General features: G+C 45.8%; 1 protein-coding gene across 2 annotated transcripts in view; it reads right to left on the bottom strand.

The window, feature by feature from the left end:
- The window catches only part of LOC134459790 (nipped-B-like protein), a 94767-nt gene that overhangs the window by 13153 nt on the left and 67918 nt on the right, over nt 1-13696 (bottom strand). For both annotated transcript variants that reach the window (XM_063212210.1, XM_063212211.1), the window contains exons 21-31: nt 11635-11764; nt 10615-10697; nt 9930-10062; nt 9421-9564; nt 8450-8536; nt 7639-7859; nt 7210-7312; nt 5986-6084; nt 2842-2988; nt 428-562; nt 128-226 (exon numbers count right to left, since the gene is read on the bottom strand). In XM_063212210.1, coding sequence (XP_063068280.1) covers nt 128-226; nt 428-562; nt 2842-2988; nt 5986-6084; nt 7210-7312; nt 7639-7859; nt 8450-8536; nt 9421-9564; nt 9930-10062; nt 10615-10697; nt 11635-11764 — 1381 coding nt within the window. The remainder of the gene's footprint in view (nt 1-127; nt 227-427; nt 563-2841; nt 2989-5985; nt 6085-7209; nt 7313-7638; nt 7860-8449; nt 8537-9420; nt 9565-9929; nt 10063-10614; nt 10698-11634; nt 11765-13696) is intronic.

Below are 13696 nucleotides of genomic sequence, written 5' to 3'. Positions count from 1 at the left end.
TAGCGATATCGCGATATACAGTCATGTTATCGCATATCGCATATTTTTCTAATATCGTGCAGCCCTAGAAGCCAACACAAAATCATCTGAAATCCCATTACTTGGTGGGTGGAAACCCTGGACTTACCACGTCGGTGATGTTCAGGATCTTCCTGGTCATGGCCTCCTTGTCGTGATTGGGCGTAGGGGTGAACCAGAGCTTCTGGAATGTCTCATTCACCAGTTTCTACAGAGACAACACAGCAAAGGCAGGGGGACAAAGTTTAGGGTGACTGCGTGCGACTGGTATGAAACTCATGAAAACTTCAAACGTGTGCGTGCCTGTCTAAGAGACAAAGACTGTGTGTGAGTGTGTGAGTGTGTGTGTGAGTGTGTGAGTGTGTGTGTGAGTGTGTAGTCGTGTTTAAGTGTGGGTGTTGCTGCACACCTTAATGCCCTCCTCATCGTTGACCCTGCGGATCATCTTGACGCACATCTCGGTGATCTTGCTGAAGGCTGGCTGCTCCAGGCAGATGTCTCGCAGAATCTTAATCACACGCTTCCTCACACTGATACCCGTGTCCTGTACACACACACGCGGACACACACACACGCACACACAACGCACACACACACGCACACACACACGCACACACACACACACACACAAACGCAGGCACACACCCACGTGCGCACACATACGCACGCACACATCCACACACACGCGCACACACACACAGGGATACACACACGAATCAGTAAACTCTTTTAAAGCTCTCAGGATTGCATCCAGATGTTGCCTTATAACCCCACCAGGTGGGATTGCATTAAAGACATTGAAACATGTCAGACAGCAGCAGGAAACAATTATGATATTTTAAAATGAATAAAATAGAAAACAAAAGTACTAATAAACACCTGATGACATGGCAGTGTGATATAGACTTGTTATGCAATAACTGCCAACACTCATTAAATGTAAAAAAAAACTGTGACCTTAAAACATCAAGTCTAACCCCCCTCTAAATGGCACGCTGGCGTTGAGCAACAAGTCTCCAGCGTGTTGTGTGTTGTGTGTAGCACTCTCCTCCACTAGAGGGCAGTGTACTGCTGAGCCCCGATCACCTGAGGTGAACTTTCATACTCCGACTGAACCCTTGACTGGGATGCTGGCTGACGCGCTGGGAAGTAGTCTGCTACGAAGCTGGGAATCACTACTGGGAATCTTTTGGGACTATTGTGTGGGGATACTGGGTCAGCCATTCGGTAATAGGTTTCAACCTTTACAGGGGATTGTTAAAACACACTTGCTGCAGTGTTGGTCCAAAAATCTACAATGACGACAACAATTTAACTTCACACACTGTTGCTAGCCCAAACATTCTCATCAATCAGCTCCCAACTGGATGAAGTTACGGATCAAAGACCTCCGTTATCAAGAGCAAACAAACACAAATATCAAGGGGTCGTGCACTGGAGCTAATTGCGTTGCCTCATTAACAGAACGTGGGTGTCAGGGATGCACATGAGGAATACAAAACTAACGTCATTAGCCTCAGTAGCAAACGCTCAGTCTGTCATCGAGAACAATTAGAGTCTCAGCAACAGCGAGAGGTTCAAAGGCTAAATGTCTCATTATGTCACAATTCTCATCAGTCACAATAAATCGAAGAAGAGAACACAAGATATTACTGTCAACAATGACACAACAATGTACCACGCGAGCCATATTTTGACTAGTTAACAGACAGTGGGATGCACTTTAGGGGCACACGCTTATGTCCTTGACCTCAGTAGCAGTGGCAAACGAGTTTTGCATTGAGCAACATTAATGTCTTTGCAGCAAATAGGGGTCAAAGAAGGTCATTACTGTCCTCACCAGCATCCTCTTGATGAGCTTGAGACAAACCGTGCCTTACAGTGCGTCCATCTAGCCTCGCGAGCCATCCTACGTACTTCCGCCAAAGGATTGGCTCCACTACTGTAGTCTGGCCGTGCTTCTCTGTGGAGTGCTTGGAGCAGTAGAATTTTGATCGCAACGCCCCCCCCCAGAAAACAGCCAATAAGCGAATACGCCCCCCACGTGGGGGCGAAAGGGGGAGGGCGCTCGTGACAATGACGTACACATCTGCGCCAGAGCCATTGGTCAGCGCTATGTTGTTGTTGAGTAACTGCCAACGATTGGGTGAGAGGTGTCCAATAATTTCAAACCATAACTGAGTGCAAACTTCCTGCTTCCTACAATCGCTTCAGAGCAAACAAATGCCAGACCATAAATACGAAATGAAATGATAGTATTATGGGATGGTCAGGACCAGGCTAGCGTCCATCTGCACCAGGGGTGGGAAACCTTTTTCATTGGATGGGCCATTTCAAAAGCCCTCCAAGGGTTGCTGTACTATCAACACAAACCAGGATTTCCCTCGAGACATAGGTTCCCCACCCCTGATCTACACCTACTTCTTAGTGTTGCTTCCAACACCACCCAACACCACAGCAGAAGCAGAAGCAGAGGCAACAACAGCAGCAACAGCAGCAGCAGCAGCAGCCTACTATTGTACTCCAGCAACTCCACAACACCATCCATCGCCATTGAGCACTTTGGACTTTGTTCACGTGAAGTCAAACACCTTCAAATTCAATGCATTTGAAGCAAGACGGGTAGCATCCATCCGGTGGCATAGACATATTAAACTAACACCGCTCTGTTTCCTGTGGAAACTGATAAGTCTCTCCCCTCGTTTCGCTTCAAAAACGAACTCGTTTGTTGTTTGTGATGGCGAAACAGGCTATTTGGAGTCTCAGCAGCAGGTAGGGTTCAAAGGTTAAGAGTTTAAAGACAGCGCGTGCGCGTCTCCTCACCAGTATCCTCTCGATAAGCATGTCGTAGTACTGCTCGGTGAGCTGGGGCCGGCTCAGCACGAAGCGCCCCAGCAGCTCCACAGCCGCCTCGCGAACGCTGGTGGAGTTGTCCATCAGACGACAGTGGACACCACGCTGCATATCCGACTGGAGAGAGAGAGAGAGGGAGGGAAGGGGAGAGAGAGAGGGAGAGAGAGAGAGAGAGAGAGAGAGAGAGAGAGAGAGAGAGAGAGAGAGAGAGAGAGAGAGGGAGAGAGAGAGAGAGAGAGAGAGAGAGAGAGAGAGAGAGAGAGAGAGAGAGGTCAACATAGGTCAAAACATGCATCATGTAAACAAGTATCAATTGAGGTTCGCATGACCGTCGCACCACTATTCCCAGCAGACACACACTGAAAGAGTCAGACAGATGAAAGAATCAGACAGACAGACTAACAGAGAGGGGTCATAACTTGCAGAGACATCCATTAGGCAACAGTGGACACAGAGCTGCATATGGGGGGTGGGGGATTTGGATTATGGATATGGATATGAATCCATGGGTATGGATTTGTTTGACCATAGGAAGAACAGTGCTGCTGTAAAGAGGAAGCTGATGTGTTGTCAATAAACGATCAAATCAATCAACAACAGAAGGTTCAGCGGACCCCAGGCTGCAGACAGGAGAGGCCACGACACAACAGAGGTGCCCATCAGGTTACAAACACACTGAATGTCCGACTGGTAGCAGACAGAAGAACCAGACAGAGATGAGGGACATAACAAACCTGATCCACAGGCATTGCTTATATTAAGACAAGAAAGCAAACACACAACTTTCCGCACAACTGCTTGGGAGAGACTCTATGGAAATGTACACATGTATCCGAACCCCCCGGTATAATTTTAATTCACACACGCGCACCTGCACGCGCACGCGCACCTGCACGCACACACACACGCACACACACCACGACTTGTTGCATAGCAAAGGCAACAATATCAAGTTCAGAAAATTAAAAAGGCTGACACAAATTTGATCCAATCTGCCCTCAATAAACTCCAAATCAAAGAATCACCCTGAAGAGAAGACATGACTGTGGACTGTGTCTGTGACTGTGACAAAGAAACAAAAATCCAGGGGTGCATTTCTGGAAAGCGTAGTTGCTGACTATGTTAACTACTTTGTTGGTTGCAACGCAATTTCCCATTGGCAACTAGTGAAGATGCTAACTGCTAACAACTATGCTTTCCAGAAATGCACCCCAGATGAGTGAGGTCACAGCAGTGTTAATTTTGTCACCTTTTTTAAATTTAGTCGTAGTCTTAGTCACAATGACGAAAATCAATTTTAGTCTTAGTCATATTTTAGTCATTGCCTTCCCAATTTAGTCTTAGTCTTAGTCTAAATGACGAAAATCAATTTTAGTCTTAGTCAATTTTTAGTCATTTTCGTCATTTTAGTCAACACTGTACATTACAGAACTTCTCCACACACTTTTAACATATATCGTTGACTGTACAGAATAAACCTTCTCCGCACACTGCTTCTCTTTTTAACATATATCACACTGTACAGAATAAAACGTCTTCACACACTGGTTCTCTTTTTCTCTATTTTATTTAATACCAGTGTTAATTTCGTCAGCTTTTTAAAATTTAGTCTTAGTCTTAGTCACAATGACGAAAATCAATTTTAGTCTTAGTCATATTTTAGTCATTGCCTTCCCAATTTAGTCTTAGTCTTAGTCTAAATGACGAAAATCAAAAAAGGGCATTGACGAAATATTTTAGTCATAGTCATGGTTGACGAAATTAACACTGGGTCACAGGTTGTTCCACAGCAGCAGCAGCGTCAGGGGTGAAACGTATCAGGGGCCAGCACCAGCCACCACAGGTGTTAATCCAGCACTGGGGTGCATTTCTCGAAAGCATAGTTGCTTAACTACGTCAGCTACTTTGTTGTTTGCAATGCAATTACCCATTGACAACTTGGTTGTTAACTGGCTAACAACTACGCTTTTGAGAAACGCACCCCTGAACTCTCACAAAGTGAAAATCCTCCCTAACATCTCACCAAATCTAACATGCTCTGTATCAGCCGAACACACTGAACACTCAAAGAGTCAACTATTCAAAAGGTATGTCACCTGTGATGGGAGGAAAACGTAGAAGGTTTTGACTGAATGAATTCAAGACTGACACCTCTGTTGCACAGTAAGTTGTTGTACGAAATGCAGGAAACAGACAAAGACAACGTTTCACACTTCAGCAAGGGACAGCAAAGTGTGGAAGTCGCACAGAAACCACAGTGACGCATAACACAGTGACACATCCAATATCACTGCTTTGCCACGCGTCATACACATTCACGCGGTCACTCACGCAAGCAAGCATCGTTATCAGACAGTAGACAAAACAATCACTTGCAACTAAAGCACACAAACTTTTCAGATGCATACACAATTTCGAAGTAGACGACTAGACACACTGTAAGATATCCAATACAAAGACAGCAGCATCCACTGACTGCCAACACAACCCTCAAGCTGACATCACATCTTCCAGCCACACAGCAGGAAAACAATGCAACTCACATTCACACCACAATGACAAACAGTATCCCTCCTGAGAGCATCATCACAATACACATACACACACACACAGACACATTACAAGCAAACAGTTTGATATATCAGGACTGTAAATGAACACACGCAAACTGGCCAAATGCTGGTGAAAACTCAGTTTGGCTGGTAGAAAAACAAAACTTAGTAGCCACTTTGACCCATTAGTGAGTGTGTTTGGCTAGTAAGATTAACATCTACAAGCCATTTTGGCTGGCGATGAGACAATTTAATTTGGAGCTCTGACTGTAGCTGTAATGATATGTGAAACTGCTCTGTATTGCAACAGTGCCACCACACGGCCTCCAGCCCTCCTCTGCTTCTTGTTCTGCTATTGGACTATTGCTTGCTCTCGCCACTTGACCGCATTGCACCGTCCCCACACAACGCTGTGCGGGAGGGAGCAGAACTTGCATCTCATAGGGTAGGGTAACGGGGTAGGGTAAAACAGGGTAGGGGAAAACAGGGTAGGGTAAAACGGGATGCAATGTGATAAAAACTTTGCATGGCATGCCCAATTAATCAAACTGGTGATACTCACCCTGGCCAGAATGCTGGGGTCCACGGCCACCACTTCAGACAGACACTTCATGGCTTTGGTCCGCACCGCGATGGCGCTCTCCCCCAACACCCTCAGAATCTGCACAGGAACAGGAAAGGAAACACAGCGGCACAACGTTAGAGTTTGGGTACAAATGAATGTAGTTCCTGACATCCTTTCCTGTGTCTTGGGGCCTCATGACGTACGGATGGACGTCATTGATGATCGAAGTTGCATTCAATATCTCGCAAAAGCACAATGTAAAAGCCATTCTTGTATGCCGAAAAGTTCCTCTGCGGATCAGCTGTCTCACAGAATCACGCTTGTGTGTAAAAAAAGAGTATGCCGTACATGAAATAGAAGTAAAAATCTCTGGGAGAAGCAGGAGCAGAGTGCAGGTAACTTCTTACCGTACAGTAAGAAGTTACCTGCACTCTGCTCCTGCTTCTCCCAGAGATTTTTACTTCTTACTTAATTATCTGAAAAGTGAAAGCAACCTCTGATCACCTGGTCATCATTTGTTTTTGTTAAGGCATGCTTGGATTGAAAACATGTACGGCATACTCTTTTTTTACACACAAGCGTGATTCTGTGAGACAGCTGATCCGCAGAGGAACTTTTTGCCGAAGTTCAACGCTTTTGACGCCCTCTGCACTAGAAACTCGGGCAGTCATGGGTGAGCGGTTAGGGTGTCAGACTTGAATCCCAGAGGTTGCCGGTTCGACTCCCGACCTGCCAGGTTGGTTGGGGGAGTAATCAACCAGTGCTCTCCCCCATCCTCCTCCATGACTGAGGTACCCTGAGCATGGTACCGTCCCACCGCACTGCTCCCCATGGGGCGCCACTGAGGGCTGCCCCCTTGCACGGGTGAGGCATAAATGCAATTTCGTTGTGTGCAGTGTGCACTTGTGTGCTGTGGAGTGCTGTGTCACAATGACAATGGGAGTTGGAGTTTCCCAATGGGCTTTCACGGCTTTCACTTTAAACTCTTTTGCAGCTTTTGACGCTTCTTCCACTTGCTCTTCCATACAAAGACAATACTTCCGCCACTTTCCACAACTTCAACGCCTGCTATCTGTCCGTACAGACACTTAATCATCTGTGGAACTTTTTACCCAGCACCTGCAAAGCTGTCGGATGTCTGTGAGTATTCTTTGACATTCCAATTTTCAATCACGCTCTTCAGATACATACAAGCGACCAAGAAGAAGTGTGCGGACCCACCTGTGTTAAATAAATATCGAAGCTCTGCGCAAACGGCCTCATGGAGGCCAAATATCTGACGATCAGGCAGGAGTCCTCGTAGTCAACTGTGTCCGAATTCATCCTGCAGAGAGAGACAGAGAGAGAGAGAGAGAGAGAGAGAGAGAGAGAGAGAGAGAGAGAGAGAGAGAGAGAGAGAGAGAGAGAGAGAGAGTGAGAGTGAGAGAGTGAGAGAGAGAAAGCAGAAGGTGAAAAGCAGCGTTAGAGGTGGAGGTCTGGGGACAGGTGTGTGTGTGTGTGTGTGTGTGTGTGTGTGTGTGTGTGTGTGTGTGTGTGTGTGTGTGTGTGTGTGTGTGTGTGTGTGTATTCCGTACTTGAGGGAGATGAACTGATGAGTGTATGTGTGCGTGTGCGTGTGTGTGTGCGTGTGCGTGTGTCTGTATTACGTACTTGAGGGAGCTGAACTGCATGGCGGGCAGGCTCTTGATGATGTTGCGGAGGTACTTCTTGCGGAGCTCGGCGCGCTGCATGATCTCGCTGGTGGTCTCCACCTCGCGGGCGTGCTGCGCGCCGTCCTCGTCATCATCCTTCTGGTCCTGTCTCTTCATCGCCTTCTCCATTTCCGTCGTGGTGTCGCGGAACCACTGGGCGATGTAGAACTTACGCGCAAACTGTGGAGGGAAGGAGGAGGAGGAGGAGGTAGGAGAGAGAGAGAGAGAGAGAGAGGGAGAGAGAGAGAAAAAGAGAGAGAGAGAGAGAGGGAGAGAGGGAGAGAGAGAGAGAGAGAGAGAGAGAGAGAGAGAGAGAGAGAGAGAGAGAAAGAGAGAGAGCTGAATCTTCAAACTCAAACATTGAAATCAATTAAATTATAATATGCATATAATATCCGGATGAGAGGGTAAAAAAAGGATATAAAATCAAAACTTAATACAAATATATGTACAATACAATGCACAATACGGAAATATGTAGAAGACAATTTGTGAAAATGCAAATTTTGCTAACTTTTTACATTCAACAGATATGGCGTAACACAATACGGAAATGGATAGGTAAATCTGGAAGATCATAATAGGGCCCCTTTCATGGATACAAGAGGGTACATCATAAGGAAAATGAACTCAACACACAACAGACGCCATCGAACAGCACTAAAAGTTAAACTCAGACTTTGCAGGTTCTCAGTGACTCCAGGTTTCTGAAAGAGAAGGGGAGGTTACCGGCATGTGGCTGAACTGTGATGTGAAGGAGAGAGACTCACCACTAAGGAGGGGTCGTTCTCCGAGTTCTCGTCCAGATAATCCAGCAGAGCCTTCTGGAGCTGCTGAGTTTCGTCATTGCCGGAGGCCTAAGACAGAGGAAAGACAGGAGAGGATGAGGATGAGAAGAGTAGGGAAACAGGTAGCAGTCATAGACGTTAGTTCAGGACAGCCACGATATCATATTACACTGTCATAAAACGGTATCTTTATATTAATCGCACAGACACTGGATACAAACCAACAGTTTTCTTCATGAGGAGGTAACAGCTCATAAACAGCTAGCCATATGGTCATTTTGAAAATGGCTTTCAACTTTTAATGACCTGTTTGAGAATAGTGGGGGGTTCTGGGGTAGCCAAGTAAAGCAGACCTTAGTACTGAGGCTCTGGCTTTGCTGTGTTGAGAAATGTCTCCCTTTTGGAGGTTTAGACTGCGTCCCATTTTCTCCCACTCATACACCACTTGCATTTCACTACGTTTCATCTTCTAATCTGCTCGTAGTGGGGGTCCCACGCTCACTTCGTTTCAAGGAAAGTCTTGAAGAGATTTTAAGCACTTCCCTTTGCTCGTCAAACTATTGAGACACAGTACACTTTCACGTATCAAAAGCAAGTGCTGATGGCAAAAACGAATGGAAGTGGAAACAATGGGCCAGAGATTTAGACTCAACATGTTAGACTGCTCACCAGCCATTACTCACTGTCCGACACATGTCTTTGATGTTGGGGATGTGCCTAAACAAATTCCTATCAACCGTGTTGACATGGCTGTAAACTTCATCACTTCCTGACGAAGCCTTCATGACAAAATTTGCCGAAGTATTTTAATCATGTTATGCCCATTAAAATAAAGGCATTTTAACTACAAAGAAGATGATGGCCTTGGTATTCTACAACATTTATGGCAGTAAACTTATTGACTCTTGAAGTTAAACACAACTGTGGGTCGAAGAGAAAGGGGGGGGTGGTACCTCGCGCAGGATGCGGTCGATGGATTTCTGGTCCATCTTGCTGGTGACAGCATCCTTGCGAAGGCGCGCGGCCACCGTGCCCAGGTAGTCCAGCGAGGCCACCCTCAGGGCCATCTCCGTAGACTTGTTGCTGAACTGGTGCACCTGAGACACACGACAGACACAACAGAGGATACGTCAGCACCAAACAACACAAACAATAACAACAAAGCATAGCAACAAATAAAATGAGGTCTGCAAGCATCTGAGAAACGGTAGACACAACACTATGGGTACAGTGAGTCAACTCCAAACCACTTATTCATCCGGAATCGGAAGGGTGCCATAGCAAATTCTTATCAACCTTGTTAACATGACAAAAAAAAAAGAATCTTCATATTTGAATTCAGTGATGCCCCCAGTGCTAAGTTCTTTCAGGCAAAAAAAACCCTCATCTAAGACCCGGTGGGTCTGAACCGAAGTGACCTCTAAGTAAAGGTCAAGGGTAAAAGGTCAAAGCGGGGTCTTACCAGCAGTCGTCCCAGCAGGCTGAGCAGCAGCTCGGCGGCCGGCCACTCCGGCTTGTTGACCGTGGACAACATGTCCTGCACGAAGTTCTCAAACAGCGGCCGGTAGTCCTCCTCTCCCTGTTTACTGCCACACCTGGAGATGGGGAGGAGAGGAGAGAAGCAGAGGTGAGAAGAGAGATGACAATACAGGTGAGATGGAGAGGACCGGGGAGGAGAGGAGAAGAGAGGAAAAGAAAGGAAAGGGAGAGGAGAGGAGAGGAAAGGAGAGGAGAAGGGGGCAGCGGAGAGGAGAGGAGAGGAGAGGAGAGGAGAGGAGAGGAGAGGAGAGGAGAGGAGAGGAGAGGAGAGGAGAGGAGAGGAGAGGAGAGGAGAGGAGAGGAGAGGAAAGGAGAGGAGAAGGGGGCAGCGGAGAGGAGAGGAGAGGAGAAGGGGGCAGCGGAGAGGAGAGGAGAGGATAAGATGATGTAAGTAAACAAAAATAGAAGAAGCGAGGACAGGAGAGGTGAGGAGGAGATGAGAAGAGTAGACATGGACAGGACAGGAGGAGAAAAAGAGACGGAGGAGGATGAGAGAGAAATGATTAGAGGTCAAAACGTTGAGCAATTGTACGGGTCATGTGTGTAAAGGAGAACACACGGCCGTGAGAGGAGTTATTACTTGGCCTCCCTGTGACCTATTGACCTACTTTTTGAGAAACACAGAGAGGAAGTTCTGTGCCGTCCTCATCGCCGTCTCATACGAGTTCGTGATCAGGACATCTTGATCCACCTGGAAGAAGGTAACAGAAAAAAAAAATCACCATGTCATTCATAACTCATTCATTATGGACTTAGAACTCCAACCATGCCGACCACCATCATCAACATCTGTGGTAAGTGTGGCGTGAGTAGATGAAATGATGCTTATGATGACAATGACATATTTCATGATGCTCTTGTGTTTGTTGGCAGCAAGTCTGCCACTACTTCTGCTCAGTGCACTTGTTATTGGCTGCCTAGTCAGCCATGCTCCCTCCCTTACAGTCTTGATGGGCAAAACGGATTCAATCTAGTTACAATCTAGGGCCACGTATTCCAAATGGCCTTCTTCCACCTGTCCAATTAAAACAAATGCTCATTCAACCAGCCAATCACCTCTCTGAATTGGGCAGGTAGAGCCAAATCATTTGGAACATGTGGAACTGGATTGGGACTAATGAATCCATTTTACCCATCCCTGCTTGTCATTACAGTGGCCGTGAGCTAGCCCTCCAAACGACCTTCAGCGCTGCTTCTAGTCAGACCAGGACCAATACAAATATCATTTCTGAGCTCTGGCAAACTCGGGAACTACTCCCACTTTGTCAGGAAGCAAACAACCAGTGGCAAACCAAGGGAGGTGGGTCAACCATGCTGTTTAGGGAAATGTTAATTGTTATGCTATTGGTCAGACCAAGTCTCGAAGATATTTGAAAGACAATGATAAATCAGGCTAGCCGTGAGCTACTTCTTCCCGATGCACTTGACATCATTCCTTCTGGCTCCAGCTTATAAGCTTGTATTTAGCTTCTTATGGGGACGCTTTCTCTCTACTCAAATATACCCTTTTCATGACATGTAACTGAAAGCCTAGTGATGGTGTGAAGAGAAATAAATCATTCATTCATTCTCTGATGCTCTGTCAGTAATGGCGGTGGCCTGTGAGCCTCTTGCTCTCTCTCTCTCACCTTCTTGTCGTACTCGTCGTCCGCGTCCCTCTCGGAGGGCAGGTGCACCACACACTGGATGAGCTGCAGCACCAGCGCCGTCACCATCTGGATGTACATGGGCTCTCCGTCCGTGTCACTGCTGTTCAGCCTGCCGTCGCACACACACACACACGGTACACACACACACAAATGAATATGCAGAGTCCTATGCAATACGCAGGCACACATCCATCCATTCCAACACAAACCGGACTGTCATCACAGACATTTATGAGTATGCAAGCACACATGCATACACCAACACAAACACTACTAAACGAGTGTTGCTCAGGGACGCAAAATGAATTTCACTGCAAACTGACAATAAAAGTATTATTGAATCGTATCGTATCGCAAATACAAACACACACACGCACGTCGCTGTTCACCCGAACATGTACACATCAAACAAACATACATGAATGTCCATGTATAACTAGACATGCACCCACAGAAAAACACCAAGACAGGCAAGCAGGCAAGCAGACAGAGACACACAGACACACACACACACACACACACACACACACACACACACACACACACACACACACACACACACACACACACACACACACACACACACACACACACACACACAGACACACACACACACACACACAGAAACAATATTGAAAGTGACACAAACATGCGGTTAACTCCACCAAACGATACATTTCTGCCGACCCAAACGTAGCCACATTGGCCCTCAAAAGCCAACAGCGGTGGTGTGGCGGCAGTGGTGCCGACAAACCACCCAGAATCCCAGAGCCGGCTAAATACAGGGAGCCGCTGTGTTGGATAGCTGCCTGGCCCTCCACAGTCTGCCATCACCATCTAAACTAGCCACCAAATATAGCCGCCTTGTCGCCACAATGCAGAGCCCAGCAAAATACAGCAAGACGGACCAACTATGGCTGGATTGAAACACAATCCGTTTCAGCCACCACATTATCTTGAGCTTTTGAGCATCTAAATTAAGACTCCCTCACTTAGGATGATGGTGGTGATGTGCTGGTAATGTTTGTAAGCAATGTTGCTAGGCAACAGTGCGAACAGCACTTAACGGCTTAGATGTTGCCCACTGATAAACAACACACTTAAGACAGGGGAACAGCAGAAGACATCCTATTACAGTCAGTGCCACATCCATAGGTGCAAAAAGTAAACATCCTTCAGCAAGTTTCACCCAACCAGCTGTGAAATCAGCTGATTGCAAATGAGGAAGTGAAGTCACCTGTGCTATACAGAAAGCATGGCAGTTTTTTTTAAATTCATGAACTTCGGATCGACATCTCACACACAGAAAAGAAGGAACCAATCCTACTGTTGCTTAGAGGTCGCTCTGAATTTAATTCCTCTTAACCCTTTCATGCACGGTGTCCACATACGTGGACAGTAATTCTAACCCCACTTTAGATAGGTAAATAGTGGTTATTTTTTTCCAAATTGTATATGGGAAGTACCATGAGGTTCATTACAATACTTTAACAGCAGTTATAACTTTTTGCACTAAATATTAAGTGTTTGATGACATCATCAATCTAAGAAATCCACCGATGTGAATTATGACCATAACAAGCATGTTTATATCTGAAAATCAACCACACCAAAGGGCAATTTCAGGTTTTAAAAAATATTATGATGTTTAGCACAGTTCACTTAAGAAGTCTATGTTGTTAAAATCCAAATTTACAATAAAGGTAGGTTTTTATACAATATAAAGCTACTGTCCACGTATGTGGACGTTGCGCATCAAGGGAGTCTAATGATAAACATATTATTTATGATTACCGTGAGAATATTCTGCTCATTTTGGGCAAATACTTAATGTTATGAGCATTTATAATGATTATAGTGTGAAAATAAATTATTTTTAACATATTTAACACATTTTAACACTTTTAATTTAATAAATTCAAGAAAAACTACCTAAAATTAGTGTTTCACGCACGTGTCTATAGGCATATTTCGGGTTTCTTTCACCACAAAATGACACAAATGATGTAGGAATGAGCTAGAATACATGCTGAATCAAATA

This window comes from Engraulis encrasicolus, chromosome 12 (assembly GCF_034702125.1).
Source record: "Engraulis encrasicolus isolate BLACKSEA-1 chromosome 12, IST_EnEncr_1.0, whole genome shotgun sequence".
In the NCBI taxonomy this organism is placed as follows: Eukaryota; Metazoa; Chordata; class Actinopteri; order Clupeiformes; family Engraulidae; genus Engraulis; species Engraulis encrasicolus.
The sequence above is the reverse complement of the archived record's forward strand: the minus strand, read 5'-3'. Positions and strand labels throughout refer to the sequence as shown.